General features: G+C 37.0%; 1 protein-coding gene and 1 long non-coding RNA gene across 2 annotated transcripts; one reads left to right on the top strand and one right to left on the bottom strand.

Annotated features, from left to right (window-relative positions):
* Positions 1-1,951: 1,951 nt before the first annotated feature.
* Positions 1,952-3,354, bottom strand: LOC110158051 (amphoterin-induced protein 3-like). The gene has a single exon (XM_020922479.2). It carries the CDS (start codon positions 3,329-3,331, stop codon positions 1,952-1,954), a length of 1,380 nt encoding a protein of 459 aa, XP_020778138.1. The 5' UTR covers positions 3,332-3,354.
* A 2,890-nt stretch (positions 3,355-6,244) lies between these two features.
* Positions 6,245-17,278, top strand: LOC129412369 (uncharacterized). Its single transcript, XR_008633678.1, has 3 exons — positions 6,245-6,384; positions 14,828-14,893; positions 17,152-17,278. It is a non-coding gene; the product is annotated as an uncharacterized LOC129412369 (long non-coding RNA).
* The last annotated feature ends 323 nt before the right edge of the window (positions 17,279-17,601 follow it).

Below are 17,601 nucleotides of genomic sequence, written 5' to 3'. Positions count from 1 at the left end.
CTGTGAATTCGTATTCGTACTGATGAAAGCGTAATCGTAAATTTTCATTTCGTGATTGTAATTCATGACGTCGTAATTTTTCAATTCATATTCTCATGGATAAAATACACACAATATATTTTATGTACGACTGGACTCATTTGAGAGTTTACAAATATTTATTTTATGCGCAACTACAGCCAAATACGCACGGATTTCTATTTTATACGCACAAATATTTTTGACAGCTTTCTTACTCCATATACAACCAAGTACCAAATGTAACCATAGTTGTTGAGGTTGTCCCTTGTCCCCCTGTTAATGTCATGTAAGGGGCCCTGTTGGATGATTACACAGAAAGAGTTCCTGCCTATATTCATTTACATTATAAAAGTCATAAACTACAAAGTGCTTCAACGTGCGTAGATTTCAACATTCACAATGGTCTATTTTTTTCTCACAAAGTCTGCATGTGAAGTACATCTCTGCCATTTGAATGTGTTATAGATACAATATTTTTCTCCATTGCCATCATGTCCTATTTAAATAGATAAAGCCTGTTGGTCATCAATTTACCAAAAAGCATTAGATTGCATTACCAGTGTTTCCATTGTTTGCTGTAGCTACTGTCTATATATTTGACGTTATCTTCAGCCTAGGCAAATAGAATACAACAACTTACTACTTGGAGTCCATTACAGCCATAAACTGCTTTGCCAAAGTCTTTCTCTGTTGTGAGAAGCAGGCTACATTTCTTCTCCTTCACTTCCTGGTAGCTGAAAAAATATGCCTCCTGCCTCTTTTGTTGTAGGTGTTTGTGGGGCAAGTTATTAGCCGATCTTAAAGCGTGATAATGGCCTCACTGTGATTTAGCAGTCAGCACTGGGAGCAGTGTAAACCACAGCTGAAAGTTGCCACCCCAACTGGAACAAGCTGCCACCATTGAAAACTTATTGCGGTTTTAAAACAACTAGGTAATAAAACAGAGACATTAAGCTTCTAAGAGAAAGGTATATTAATGAATGTTCAGGTTTTGTAATACTGGACTTCACCTGTATAGCTACAAAACACATGATTCTATTAAAACTAATCGTGGGCCTATAGTTTGTGAGAATCTTTGGTTGATGGAGCTCCACAGTGACCGCTCCCACTACTTTTTTCTGGAAGTAAATTTCAAATCTCATTTTCCCCATAGATTTATTAAATCATTAAAAGTTTGAAACCTCGCTCAGGGCTAATAAGCTATTTGGGAACTAATGGCCACAAGACTTTAATAATAATTTTATTTGAAATCTGTTTCTGAAACTTTAGAGACTGACAAGTTATTAAAACAGGTAGGTTTTAAATGTATTTTTTGAAATAAAAACAACAGTGTTATGGATATCAGGGTTACCATCAGAAGCAAAGTGGACTTTCAAGTGGGCAAGACTGTTAAGCTCCATTTCCAAACAGTATTCCTTAAAATACACAAAATTCCAAAATATCTCCAAGAAAAAATATTAATTTAGTCCCTGATCTACTGGGGTCAGTCCTCAGCCCTATGTTCCCTCACCTCTGTGTTCCCACAGCCCTGTGTTTTCTTATTTCTAAGACTTTTCTCAAAATGAAACCATTTTTATCTTTATACTGCATTTAAAGGGATGATTCAAAGTCATTTCAACCTAGGGTCCTTTGCACCATGACCTCTGCATTACATCTGTAGTCAACTGCTGCTGGATAATAGGTTGGGTGTGACGACAACATTGGGAGAAATCGGGATAAATTCTGATGGAAATTGATGGTAAAGGAAATGTGTGAACATAATGCCAAATTTTGGAAAAACAAAACAAGCAAAAAAAAACTTAGGGAACATAGGGCTGAGGGAACACAGGCACGCTCCCGATCTACTTATTTTGACAATTGCAAAAATAAAATATTTTATACATTCTTAGCTAACCACATTTTTCTCATTCCCAGGTATTGCTGGAAAGCCTCAACTCTCTTGAGTCCACTCCTCTGACACCTCTGGACTCATCATTGGCTCCAGAAACGCTACATGCTTGTCGTTGTAGGGTTTGTTCTCCCTGATGGATGAGGAGAACACTGAGGACAAACTGCTGGGGTCATAGGTCGTAACTGAAGGGGGCTTGGGTTGTTTACAGCAGCTACAGCGACAGGGGGTCAGGTAGAGGTACATAAGAATTAGGATCATTGTGATTGCGCAGCCTAGCAGTGTTGTATATCCTGTGTTGAATGACTCAGGTGGAGGCAACGATACAGTTACATTCACCTCCCGCGTAGCATTCACCCCAAGTTTAACACTGACAGCTGTGCATACGTAGAGCCCTGAATCGTTGACCTTGACGGATTGCATCTCCAAAGTCCCATTGGGGAAGATGGTAATTAGCGAACTGTTCTTGGTAGCTGGAGTCAGGTAGCCCTTGCTTGGTGTTAGCCATGTATATGATAGCTCTGTGCTTTTTATGGATGTTTGGCAATCTAGGCTAATAGTATCTTCCTCTGTGACCAAAACAGTGGATAGGTAGACAGTGACTGGAAGGGATACGGCCTTTTCTAGGGTGCAGTTGTGGAAAAAACGGGTATGATGCAAGAACTTTATAGTCGCTCGCATTTCACCATAGATTAAACATCTGTGGTCATCTGTGAAGTCTTTGAGAGTTTCGTAGTTTCGTAGCTGCCAGTGCCAAAACATACTGTACATAGCACAATTACAGGTTAAAGAATTATTATGCAAATACAAGCCCCTTTGGACCAAACTGGGTAAAGCTTTAATATCTTCCCATGGTAAGTTGTTCAGACGATTTGACGAGAGGTCCAGCATGGTTAAAAAGGGATGGGTATGATCTTGTATGGTGAAAAATGGGAAGTTTGTAAGCTGGTTAAGGCTAAGGTATAGTTTCTTTAAGCTACTCAGGCCATTCAACATGCCAGATTCAACTTGTGTTATTTTGTTGTTGAAAAGAAGAAGTTCCTCCAATCGCCAAAGCCCATGGAAGTAGTGCTGTTCTACCAGATGGAGTTTATTCGATGACAGATCCAGAAACCGGAGACCAGAGGCGTTTTGGAACACACCTTCCCCCAGACTCGTGAGCTGATTGTGGGCAAGGCAAAGGTTTTCTAGCCTGGGCATCTTCTCAAAGCTGCCAGCGCCCAGATAGGATAGGTAGTTGTGGCTGAGGTCCACGGTGATGGAGAAGGTGGGTAAGACTGTGGGGAATTTGGTGAAGCCAGCAGAGCTACAGCTAACAGTATCGGATAGACAGAGGCACATATTGGGGCAGGTCCCATCACAACTGCAGACAAGACAGAGGAAAACCAGGAAGCAGCTCCCATTGGCCATGTGAGCTGGCATAGTTTCAAATGATGATACCGCCCTTCTGTAAGAAAAAAAAATATATATATATATAAAAAATTTGTAAAAATAAGTTAATACTGACCTCAGCGTACATCTTTAAAATATGACTTATTTATCTCACTACATCTGTTAATATCTCACATATTAAAAGATTCTAATGGAAAACAGAAACATACAAATGTAAATGAATTTCCAATGATGGCAATAGATGAATTTTTATATTCTATAAATATAATTATCATTACATTTGTAAAAAGTATATGAAGTATTCCACTGTACTGATTCCACATTAAAATAGTGTTCAGTTCAATAAAATTATCGAAATAAGTTAACGTAGTTATGTCATAATTTAATTGAATTGACATGCACTGTCTAAAACCATCTAAACAAATCTAGAAGTTACTAATGCATGTCCTGGAGAGTTAAGTGGCCAAAAGTTGGACTTACACAGAGTCGTGTGAAATGTGGTTCACTTAGATGATCCCATTTTATTCCAGAAACTGGAAAACAAAAACAAAACAATTGCCAGTCCAAGTCCAAAGTATCCAAAGTGCACAGCTTCGCTTCAACATGAGATTTCACTTCCTCTCATTTCGGAGTTTGATCCTATTGCTGAATGAGCACAGCATTTCCGTCTAATCCTGCGTGATTTTGTTTTCTATCTTCTTCCCAGGGCGATGGAGACACAATGCGCTGCTATTGGCTTCCTTGTTGTGGGCCAAGTTTAAGGCTCCCTGCTGGCTCGCCCTTATTTTTCCTCGTCCCAAATGAGAGAACCGCTGTACAAACATCCTGCCGAGCTTTGCGGTCTTTAACAAACAGCACACAGCTCACTTAATCTCCTACAATCCCCTCCTCCTTTTTCGTGTCATTTACAGACCAGCCGTGTGTCTCCCTCTCTCATCATTAAGTTATGACGCTGCACTGGTCCATTCACAGAACCATATCAGATATCATCACATCCTCTTCATAATCAATTCCAATAATGCCCAGTGTTTCTTTTACTGGAGCACTGAGCCAGTATTAAAGGCAGGGCTAAACCAGGACAAAAATGAGCCTAAACCATGAACAAACACCAGAAATCAGTAATAGATTTGACTATCTCATCTTAATCAAATCAAAGACACAACTACAAAGACTGAACTATGTCTTAGACTATATTGTACTATTTTGGTTTCTATCTTGTGTTTATCATCAATATATACAATCATGTTAGAAAATATAGTTGCATTTTTACAGAATCAGCCGAAAATCATATGTGTTTGTTTAATTTAGAGTCAGTTTAGAGCCAAATGATTATTTTTTGGGTTTGTCCTTTTTTGGATTTAGTCAGAGATTAACAATTCTATTTTAGACAAGGTATGACCTCGTTTGGACCTTATGCAGTTGTGCTTTAGAGCTGCTTTAGATCTGGTGGTACTCTAAGCGGTGAAAGGTTTCTTAAGTGGTACTTGATGTGAAAACTTTTTACATCAGCTCTAAGCTGGAGCTCTTATAGGTGGTTTGGGGCCTGCAGACACTGAAGTGGAGGGAGGCTGGTCTGTGTGGTCTGATGCAACAGACAAGATGCTGTATCTCAAATTACTGTAGAAGTTAATGCACTTATCATAGTGCACTGCAGTCTTATGCCATTACATTTTATGCAGTGGTTTTGATGTTATGCTCTCACTAAGCTGTGCTTCAATTTAAGATGCTGAAATCAGTTCACATAAACCTTTCTGAGGTGTTTTCTAAGTTAAAGATGCACTATGAAACTTTTCTGCTGGCACCTGGCACCTGGTTGTGTCCATGGAGATATGCTAGGGATTGGTTTCCCTTACATTAGAACAATACCATATAAAACTAGAAAAGCACTCAGAGAGCGCAGACCTCCACCAAGGACTACCCCCATTTTTTATATAAATTGTGATAAAATCAGTCTTCTGGATCAGATCCAGATCAGCCTTTGGAATATGAAAGAGGATCCCATTGTCCATCCCTGAGTGTAATTTCATGGGGTTTGGTCAATAATTAATCGAGATATTGAGAAACAAAATTTTTGACCCCATTTATCACAATGTTAACTAAAATTTCAAAGTGATCCAGAATCCAGGATTTCTTCTGGATCACCCCCAAAATGAATTCAGTTCTTCCTTTTCATATTTCCAACAAATCCTGAAAATTTCATCAAAATCGGTCCATAACTTTTTGAGTTATGTTGCTAACAGGCAAACAAACAAACAAAGAGACAAACGCCGGCAAAAACATAACCTCCTTGGCGGAGGTAAATATGCATTGTACTTTAAGCAGGCCACAACTCCCTAAGTTGGACCTGTAAGTCGGCTTGGTGCTTGTCTCCATGGAAATAGATAATATATATATTATGAGTAAGTTTACATCTACATCAATCTCACCTGTAACTTGACCTGGTTGATTGGCTGATTGTCTCCTTTCTGAGAGATATCTTTAATGCCATACCGTGGAACACTCAGGCAAAGGAATAGTAATACATCGTGCTCCCAAAAAAGGTAAACTTTTTTTTTTCAGTTAGTGAAGTAATTATCATGATGGGCCTACTTGCAACTTTATACTGTAATTGCTTAAATTGAAAAAAAGCAGACCTCCTAAACCTTCTATATTGAGGCAAGCATGCTATCTCTAGCCCCCAAACCTTGTCATTGCTATTTTTTGCCGGTCTTTACTGGACAAACATCACCTGCTCCTCTATGGGCTCCACACTATCAGTCTAAGTGTATTATCCGCTGCATCCGATCGCTCTCTCCTCTGACATCCTCTCCTCGTTTTCCTTCAGGCTGCTTTAGTTTGACTGGATCCACAGCGTCTATGCTGTTTGGTCATGGTGGTCCTCACAGCTCTGATTCCTGTCACAGTGAATTAGCTTTGCTTGCTGTTCACTGTGAACCCACACCACCTCCAGTACCACCTACCACTCCCGAAAAAGAAAAGACCACTGCAAAATGATTTTAAATGTCTTTTCTGGTTTTATGTTTTGTAGGTGCAAGATTGGAAATTCAACACGTTTCTGCTGATGACATTTTCAAATGTTTCAGGTAAATATATTGCTTATAAGTTCAAGACAAATATTTTTCCCACTGTGATAAATGAAAACAATATTGATACTTTGCAGTAACATTACACTGGGTGTTTTCTACATGTATCTCTAATGGTGAAAAGTTACCATGGTGAAAAATACAAAACAACACATTTCCAGGAGCCTGTGATCAATACGAGTGCCCATGTCCTGTTTAGGTGTTTGATTCAACAAAAATTGTGTGAGTGTGAACTGAACTGAAAAACAGCTGGCGATTGCTAGTGTGACTGTAATTTATGTGAGACAGACTAAGACAGATAAGCCAGTTCTTTTTGGTCAGATTGTGTTAAAATAAAGCAGATTAAAGTCCTATAAAGCCTCAGTTAGCATCACACCCTCAATGAATGTTGATGCCATCAGCTGCAAAGTATCAATTCTAGAGTAAATCACAGCTGTATGATTGTGTTTAGGTTGAAGCATGCTTGTAATATAGGCTCCGTTGTCCTCAGGGTGATAAATTCTAAACTCCCAGTTTACTGTATGTCTCTCCTTAATCTTCGCTCTCATTCAATGCTTGAGGCCGTTCTGTCTAGTAAAGTCTACTAGCTAAAAACAAATAAAAAACAAAACAAAAATAGATCCAAACTAGAATTAACATCTCCTTAAAAGGAAAAAAATGAAAAAGTATTAATTTAAATAGTGCTGTGCATTTAATAAAATTGAGATCTAACTGTGGTCAAAACAGCCAATTTACTGTCAGTAAAAGCATGCTGAAAAATTTGCTCGGTTGGATATAATTTCTTGGCCCAGAAAGTCTCATAATGATTGAACATTTATTTACACAAAGCTCCTACTTGAGGGAGGGATAAATTTGTCTTATTTTATTTTTGTTTAAAGAAAATAAATGCTGTTTTCAGTCTCTGCTCTCTTATTGGTTGATATCGGTTACCGGCAGATACTTAAAGCTGTAGTATCAGAATCAGTATTGGAACTAAAAAAGCTGGATCTGTACATCCCTAGTTTATGTTCAGTAATTCAGATTGAAAATTATATTTAATAGTTTTTAGCAAATAAAAATTGTGATCTATCTATACAAGGGAAAAAAGTTTTTTTTTTTTTTTTGCCACACTCAAGCCTTAAAGGGGTTAGGAACAAAAATACAGTTGCTGCAGTTTGAGACCCCTGTCCTAGTTGCATTTAGAAAGTGGATTACACCAGATGCGTGTGCTAAAATGTCTTTCTTTACCGTGTAGCACAATCCTGTCCCAAGGCTAATCATCGGCTTAGTTCTATACATTGCATTGCACACTCCTACACACTTGTTTATTTGAGTATGTTGTTTCTAAACCAGGTCCTGTGTGTTTGCTTATGGACTTGCTAGCCTCTCAGTTCTTGCAGCTCTGGGAAGACATTTGCCTACTTTGCAAAGAGAGTGTGAACTTTGCCCTACTGTAAAGCAACACTTATAGCTTGTTAAATATTCATGTACATTGATTGTTTTTGAGGTATTGTGTAACATGTGCTTTTTATGGAATAAGCTCTTGCAATCATATAGAGTCTGAACAGATACTGTATGATGCAGCCAGGTTCATCTGCATAAGCCGGTAATGATTCATGTTTGCTTTGCATATCCCAGATACAGTAGGTGCATGTAGATTTGTTTTAGCGCTGCTGAAAAAGTGGGATAGGTGCTAGGGGTGTGCAAAATTATCGAGATATCAATATATCGTGATACAGTATCATTGTCTCGGAATAGCTATATCACTATAGTGCCAGGAGTACTTTTTTGCTATCCTTTAGTATTTTTTTGCATCCGCATGACAATTTTGTAGCTTATTTACATACTACATACATATACATACATACATACATATTTGTTGTTTTGATTATTAAAATGTATGTATTTCATATTAACTTATTAGTAGTTTAACAAAGAAATATTTTTGCTGTTTTTAGAGTATCATCTGCCCTAGGTACTTCTACTGGTAAACAGGAGTTCCAAGAGCTACTTAAGCCATCTTTTGTTGTAGAGTATAGTGTAGTTAATAAAATGTAATCACTGTTTAGTCCATGTTAAGCTCCAGTTTTATGAATTCTCATATCCTGGTTTAATTGCAGTAGGCAAGGCAGGGCAAGGCAAGTTTATTTGTATAGCACAAGTCATACACAAAGTAATTCAAATCGCTTTACTGAATAAGAAAGACAACAAACAAATCAATCAATCAAGTTAAAATCAAAACATAAATGATCATCATAAAAGAGAAAAGAGTACGGAATAAAAACAGGATTATTTAGAATTACACTTGGTTTAGTTGTGTAGTTGTGACAAAAGTGACCTACATATATATATATATATATATATATATATATATATATATATATATATATATATATATATATATATAAAATTACTAAAATGTAATCTCTGTTAAGTCCATGTTAAGGCCTAGTTTTATGAACTGACTTGAGTGGCCTATAATTAAAGTATATTCAAACAGTATTTTTTTTTGTTCTTGTTAGCTGTCTTAATCTAGTATTTTAATGAAGATGGTACCATTTTGTCTTGTGGGCATTTCATGAACAACTAAGTGCTTCTTTGTTTTCATTATTGACTGCCCTCTATCCCTTTTAAGTGCAATCATTCACCATTGTTCACTTCGATCATTTCAATCAAAACATTACAGCTCTACAGCTCATTTCAACTATGCAATTGTGTTCAACTTCTGATTGCTTCTTTTTAACAAAACAAAACAAAATGTTGAACAACTTCTCACCTTTTGAGCAAATCCACCATATTCCCCTTTATACAGTAGCTCTTGTTTTAACTGGTCTGCTTGGCTGTAGCCTGCTGCTCTGCGCAATCCCCATAATCTAATCAGTATCTCCGACTGACGCTGCTTTGTAAATCCTCATTCGCATATATTTGATTACAGGAAGTGCGCGTATGCAAAATCATTGCAGGGCCGTGAAGGCAGGCAGGTTCACAGTGGACCTCAAAAGCTTAAACCCTCAACCCTGCTGCATCCTGCCCCAAGCACAAAGTGATTTTCTCTTTACCATCTGCTGTGGAGCCATGGCGGGGGGAAAAGGGGGAGAAAGAATCAAACACATAGCCACAGCAGTAGCAGCAGTGTTGGATGTGTCTGCTCTTATCTCGCCCTTGAGAACCACTGGAGCTCACTACAGTCGATAATATAAAGCAGTGTATTTTCACATGCACTTGGAATATTATTATACAATATGAAAGCTCTGGAAAAAAAAGGATAACAGAGAACAGTTCATTTTATACTATTCCTTTTTCACATGTATCACGGATATGTAGCGTGACAAGCAGTGAACGATGTCTGTCAACGCACTGACCATATCGAGCAATGACAATAATGTTATAGAGACCAGATCAAGACTAAAATGGGACCATTTTGTATAGGGTTTACATACTTTTAGTATACCAAAGCCACACATAATCATAAAACTACATTTGTTTTTACACCAAGTAATAATATTTTCTTTAGTATTACCATATGATCCTTTACTAGCTCTGATAAAGAGCATTTAAAAATGATTCAGTAAGTGGTGTGTTTTTTTATGTCTGAATGTCATTCACTTCTAGTCTTAAAACAAATTATTAGTGCCCATTTGTTCTCTTACGGACCTCTTGTGTCTTGTATTAGTAATGCTATCGTGCTGTATATCCATATTCAAAATCTATCTTTTCTCACAGCTCTAATCTTTTTACATTTTGACTGCATTTTGTCAAAGTTCTGTTTTTTTACCTGCTGCATTTTGTTCTCCCCAGTGACACATCTGTTTAAAAAAAAAAGGTAGATGAATCATACAGTGAAAGTTTGCTTGAGCTGTGGTATTGTTTGAGGATCATTCTCAGTGCTGGAGGAGCTTTTTTTAAAAAAAAATTGTTACACAAAGCTCCCAAAACCATAGTTGTACTGATCGTTGTGTGTTTCATCATGTCACACTCTGTAGCCAACATGACTCTGTCCCATCAGGAGGCAGAGAAACAAGAACTCCATCTAGTGGCTTCCCCTGTCAACTGGGATTGTCTGCTATCAAAGCACAGAAGAGCTGTTAAGATTTTTAAATATACCACTGTGTATGTTTTTCATGTACAATATTGAAACATTTAGCTTATAAATCTTCCAAATAAAATATAATACTAATTTATATTGTTTAAATCCAGGCTCAAAACTCATCTATTCAGACGAGGAATGGGTGTCATTAAGAAGCTGTCGATACGATACATAGCTCGATCCATACGCCACGATATGATACATATTTTGATACAGTGCACTTTCGATTTGATGCGATATATTTCAAATTGATTTGATACAACTCTAAAAAAATAGTTGCTCAGACGCTGTGATACTAAAAGTCTTTGTTAAAGCACTTCTTGTGCAAAGTCAATTTGAAACTTGCAAAAACAGTGAAAATGTCAAATGTGTTGCATAAAAGAGTTTCCTTCCTTTAAACAAGCAACAACATTATAGTGCTATAACAAAATAATTTAGTAAAATATACCAAAAAAAAAAAAGTACTCTTGGCGATATAGCAATACAGCAGCCCATGATATCGATACTGTATCATCACATTAAACAATATGATATATTGCTATTTCAATTTTTTTTCACACCCCTAATTCAGACTGACTTTTAACACTTAGTAATGCAATGAGACTTTGCACAATTTCTTAAATTTCATTGTTTAATGTTTTGAATGTTTGTATATTGTGTTGGTTTTATTGGAAAGCACTTTGGTCACCTTGAGTGTTGTAAAGGGCTCTATAAATAAAGTTTGATTTAATGGCCAGTATTTGTTGTTAGAGTGCAAACACAGTTGCATCAGTTGTATAGAGCTTCCTATTTCTTGCTCCATAAATGTTTGAATGGGCAACAAAATGGTACTGTGGACACTAATGAAGATCCAGTGATCCAAACACACAAGCTCTTAACACTATATGTCAGACTTCAGTCAGTACTCTTTATAAATAATCTTGTACTCTGTAATCTCCCTGTAATCTGTTAGTAGCTGTTTGAAGGCTGTGTTTTATCCATGCTCAGATCTAGAATTCATAAAATGTCCGGTCTAGAATCGATAAAATGTCCATCAAATGTCTTCAGAGATATCAATACAGATAACTCAGTGCCTATCCATGTCTTAACGGACCACCATTAGTCCAAACAGGAGTTAATATGATTGCTCAGTGTTTACCCTTTCTTGCTTCCTTCCATAGAAAGCCAATTATGCATGAGTAGCAGTAAATGAGCGCTGGACGTTGCTAATGGTTGTGCATCTCCCCTTTGTGTTCACATTACTGGGGGATATGGCTTGTGAAATGAGATCACTACTGAATACTGTGTGTGCTAGCTGCGCTCGTGCTATAAAACATTATGGAGCAGAACATGGTGAATTGAGTGAAGTGGCAGTTTGGGGTGGCTACGTGTCTACTAGTTTTTAAGTCTCCTATAGTTCTTTCCTTGTTCTTTTATCCCCTTCTCAAGAGATTTGCCTTTCATGAGCCACTTCCTTGTTGGAGACGTTTCGGCGGTCTCCTCTCATCTTGTACTCCTACCCTTGCGTTTTTTGCCCCCACCCTTATCAACCCACATCACTTCGAGCACTCTTTCATCCGCCATGCTTGGTGGTTATCAGCAGAGACAGACTGAACACCAGCCATTGGCCTTTCCCCTTCTTTCAGATCACTTACTGTACGCTCAACCGACGCTTTGTGATAATCAATAGCAATTATAGTACAGTAGACAATGAGGGAATTTTATATAAAGCTCAGCAATAAAACAAACCAGAGAGTCCATTTATAAGTTTGTGCAAAAATAAATACTTGATGGCAGCCAATGGATAGGGCAGCACAGGCCAGGAAAACAAATGGATTTTTGCCTTTTGGCAGTAGATCGAAAGGATTTATGGTGCTTTTTGATATATGTATATGCTGTATATATAAGACGCAAAGCAAACTAAATGGGATTATTCCTTTTCAAAATCTTTTGAGACATTGCTGCAGTTAAGAAAATGGCTTTGAAACATAATAAGTTTATTAAAGTTGTCTTAAAATCGATATCCAAATTCTAAATGTTAAACAGTTGATTTGAGTGGGCCTGTCTTGATAACAAATTTTGAAGCTCAATACATTGCTACAGAGATATACTGTGATAAAAGATTGAAGCTACTTTATGCCTCTGACAAAAGCAGGATAATTCCAGTAAACCAATCTGAATAGACAGAATCAATAAAAGGCCTGAGCTGCAACAAATAATTAATAGTGAACCAATAATTAGCCATAGAAGTTAGTTATTATACCGTCTACAGCTCAAATCAGATCGTATTACATGAAAAAGCACTAAAATCTCTTCTCTAAGTCGGTATTGTATTGTAGGCCTAGACTTGAGGAGGTATTAAAATGAACATGAACTTTTTCTAGAAATAATAAAATTAGAAACTCTGGTTATTCTGAGTTGAATATGGCATTTATTTGTTTACAAGAATAATTTTAATATGGAGGTGATAGGAAGAGTTAGGAGTTGCACATCAATCCATCTTTTGCTCAGTGAAATGTGTGTGTTTTTCCCCAAAGGTATTTTTTATTTTAGTATAGTGACAGCAACACCATTAGCCAGTGTTGGTGTGTTGTGAATAAAATATGGCTTGGTGAGATAGCTCAAAGCCTTTACATTCCACACTGTGCCCTGACTTTGCCTTTTTAAATGTATTAATGCTATAACCATGAACCAATCTCCATATTGTCCCCCAAATGTTTTTCTGACATTGAAAGTGAATATGCTTTAGTCTGAAGCATCCTCACTGCAGGTCAGGTCCATACTTTAATGGTTAAAAATTCTCTTGCAGATCTCGCACAATCCACCCACATACATATGTTGTGTTACACTGGCTGCATTGAAGGAATAGATGAGAACATGCCTAAGATTTGACACATTTTTACAGTAAAAATTGCAGTAAAAATTGTGCCTTCCCATAGATCAGTTGAGTCAACTCATTTTTGCTTTTTTTTTTTTTTTTATAGTTTGAGAGCATGTGAGATACATAAAAATTCTTTCTATTAAAAATAGATTTAGATTTTCTGATATGTAGTTAGTTAACTATCTGTCATAATTAAATCATTTTTTCTTATTTCTTTCAGTGGTGCTTTACTTTGAATTCTAATTGCACCTTATCCTACACAGCCAAACACTTAAGTTAGTCAAATATTGAAAAAATGTAAGGCAAAGATGAACTTTCCCTGAATAGTTTTAGAATAGTCAAAATGGGTTGTTCGACTGGCTCTATTGCTCAGATTAGTTCTCCTTGGAGCTGTTTGGTATGCTACGTGATTAATAATTACAACCTGCGTTTACATTTTCCTGATCCTGGGGACAGAGGTTTGAGCAAAATGAGCAACTGTTGTCATTCAAACTCATCAAATCTTTTCTTAGGCAATAAAATTTTTATTGTACCTGAAATTATCCGTTTTATCATGAGGCAGATGTCAGCGGTTAATAAAAAGATGTTCAGTAATTTATGGAGCTGTGAGATGTGGGTAATACTGAAGTAAACATGAAATTACTGCTTCGAACCTCAAACAGACCGTTACAGATCACTTAGGAAAATGGAAACACTTTCAGACCGCACTGCTCCTCCTCCTACCGCCCCCATGGAAAAGCAGCTTATCAGAACTAGTGTTAGACCACATAGCAATATAAAAAAATATATATTGTTCAGAATATTATTTCCCATGAAACCATGTTCCTCCCTTGCTATGTGCAGTAATGTTCTTGCTACTCAGCTGAATATTTTTCTTCTCTCTGTGTTAAATAGAGACATGGGGCTTCAGCTTGTCCTATAATCACTTCAATAATAATAATAACTTTGATTTGTATAACTCGAAAGACACCCAAAGTGCTTCACAATTACTCACAATTCACTCACACACTTAGACATACAAACACACACAAACATAAGAAATACAGCCCTATTTTCTTTGTTTGTGTGTGCCTCACATACCAATACGGAAACTGTATTGGTATGTGAGGAGGGAGGTCCAGACTGTAGGAGCTGAGACACAGAAAGCCCTGTCTCCCATAGTCCACATCCTGGAGCAGGGAACAGGGAATTTAAGAATATAGATTACAAGTTGAGAAAAATAAACTCAGATTAACATAGTTCGCATTTACTCTAAATTTGCTTTGTCTTTTTTGTGTCTTTATGCTACAACTCTGTGGGAGGTCGAGAACTAGTTTAACAAATACTAAATAATGCATCTTTACTGTTGTTCCCCAGACCAGAAGTAAACATGATAAAAACCCTTTAAAAATGGTTAAATGGGATTCAATTCTGGGATATAGCATTTATGACATATGATTAATGATCAAATTCTCCCTGTTGGACTAGACTTTTGGATAATGCTTTTTTTTTTACTTACGCATACTTTCTTTATCCAGACTTTGAATGACTGCAAATAAAGGTGGACAATACTGACAAAAGCAGTTCAAGAACTGAACGAAAAGGTAAGAAGGTAAAACTAAACACAAATGTATATTCTTATTTGAAAGTGGAGTAAGTCATTTAAAAAAAAAAAATCAGCTCTTTGCAGAATTTTAAAATAACATTTTCTTTTAAAAATTTATATGCCACCTCTAACTGCAAGTTCTGACTTATTTTGAGTAGTATTTCTCTGCTGTGCTTGTGTGTGTCATGTTGTGTGTTTATGTGTCTGTCTGTATGTAGGCCTTAAGCCACACACTGATTAAAGCATAATTTTGCATCACTTTCCACTTCTTGATATGTTTACCTATTCAGCATGTTAATATAGTCCCTGAGGGGAAAATTTTGGTTGCCAGATATGAGCTACAAACCAGGAGCTTTTGGCTGAAAAAGTTACCAAGAAACATTGTTTGAATACAGGTTTCATACTCAAATACCTGGAGCCAGTTAATTGGTACGGATCTCACAGCTCATTTTATGTCATTTCATTGGTTTAAACAATACATACTGCATATACTACAGTAATAAAACACTGCAAATTTTATGAGAGCCATTTTATCACTGTCATTGACTTTGCTAGCACAAATATTAGTCCAGTGAAGACCAATATACATTATGTTTTGGTTATTTGGTGTATAGTCTTATCTAACAGAAATTACCTTGTAGTGAGGGCCATCTTAAAATTCTTAAAATGTACAACCCCACAAAGCTCAATTTTAGATTTAGATTCAAGTGCACAGGTTTGTTCCATAGCCCTAACTTTTTTTCTGGGGACCCACATTTTAAAAGTCACAAACCTTTGCAACCCAAGTCAATAGATATTATTCAAAAATCAAAAAATAAAAGAGGATTTGACCATTACTGAACATTAATGAGGATATTTTATTGTTGTCTGAGTGACCGTGTCTCTCTGAACAATTAGTATTACTCAATAAAAACAGTCATTGAACCAGCAATAAAAGGAATCCATAAGTCACCTATTTGGACATTAAATGTAGCCCATTTCTTTTTCTTTTCAACATTCAATTGAACCAGCAATATTGGGAGAAAATAGACAATAAAATAATTACAAAACGTTTTAAAATTATTAGGGGTGTAACAACCAAAATATCATGATATCGTATCATCAAAAGTCTAATAATACCATGGGCCATCACAATATATTGAATCACAAGTTTCTTTGCTTAAATTCATTGTTATGGTGCAGCAGTAGCTAAAAAAAAAAAAAAAAAACAGAGAGAACTATATCGACCATGATCCTTTGCTCCGTTTTGGTACAAACTACATGAAGAAATAGCACTTCTAAGGACTTCTAAATCTTAGTTCTTTGAATTAATTCTTGTAAAAACATTTTAAGAGGAAAAAGGAACATATTTACAATTTTTTTAGCCTCCACAAAATATTACAGTAAATGTCATACCGTGAGATTTGGATATTGTTACATCCCTAGAAATGATATGAGATAGGTGGGCCTGTCTGCGTTTTCGTAGCGCGTTCCAGTCCGGGGTGCAGGAGGAGAGCATAACACGCAGATCAGGCACAGCATTCAATCTGTTTCTTTGCTTGGTCTTCATTTTTGTGATTACCGAAAAATCCCAATTCACACATACAGTATATGTAGTAGTGAAAGGAATAAGCATTGAAATACTGGCCCTACCTAGGACGATATTCTGATGAAATGCTGATCCAGAATGACTATAAGGTCACAGATTCATGTATACAACTGTATATTGCAGACCTACATGCAGATATGTGACTAGGTGATGCAAAAAAAATCTCTTGTGACCCACCTGAGAGTTTGCGACCCAGTCTTTGGGAAACAATGCCATAGACTGTAAATGGACATGGTGCTTCGGGCTCCATTAACTCCAATTAACTTTACACTGAAAAATTATCATCCCTCTCTCTATAACTGCTGCAGTGAGCTCTACATGATCCTGGTGTTTTTATTTAGCTTTTTTGTCTGTTAATTCCTATTCCTAATATGAAACTCAGCTCCAAATTCACTCTTAAAACTGCATGAGCTTCATTTGACTGGAGCTGAACGCTATGGGTAAAGTCGCACTCCCTTAGTCCACAGATTTATATGATCTATATGGTCTGTCCTGGTCCGTATGGTCTGTTTTTTTTTCATGAATCAATATAATTTATCATATATGTACATTACAAATAACTTTGTAGATTATATAGTATGACTTTTGTTCTTGGAGTATCTATCCTAGTTATCCTGTCTCTTGTTTTTCTGTGCATCCCACTTTCTCTGTGCCACTGCTCTGCACAGTTGAGATATTTTGATGGATCCGGCAGCAGCTGTCTCCGCCACCTGAGTCACATCTCTACGTTCTGCTCAGATCGACACTGAAGGGGGGAGCACTGGGGTGATGAGCAGTTAGCGCTTCAATCAAGGATCTCCGAGGCCAGCCGTGCAAAATGAAACCATCGCTGAACAGGTAACTCAATTTAAGTTGCGGTCGCCTTCTCTCCCGCAACAAGCCCAAATACTTTTCCCAGCTGATGAGACGAGGTAACAGACCATGTCAGGAGTCGCTCAGTGCAACACGAGGGGCCCGCTCCTCCCCAAATTGCCTGGACATGGTCAAAGGAGACTCTCCTCTACATTTTTGCAGAGCCAGGAGTGAAGGCCTGAAAAGCAGAGAAAAGGCTCTAGGTTTTCCTCCTCTTCCTTTTCAATCAATAAAATAGACCGACTTTAATCATGGAGCTATTGAGT

The sequence above is a fragment of the Boleophthalmus pectinirostris genome, unplaced genomic scaffold (genome assembly GCF_026225935.1).
Source record: "Boleophthalmus pectinirostris isolate CB_2022bp ecotype Guang Dong unplaced genomic scaffold, ASM2622593v1 HiC_scaffold_8, whole genome shotgun sequence".
Taxonomy (NCBI): Eukaryota; Metazoa; Chordata; class Actinopteri; order Gobiiformes; family Gobiidae; genus Boleophthalmus; species Boleophthalmus pectinirostris.
The sequence above is the reverse complement of the archived record's forward strand: the minus strand, read 5'-3'. Positions and strand labels throughout refer to the sequence as shown.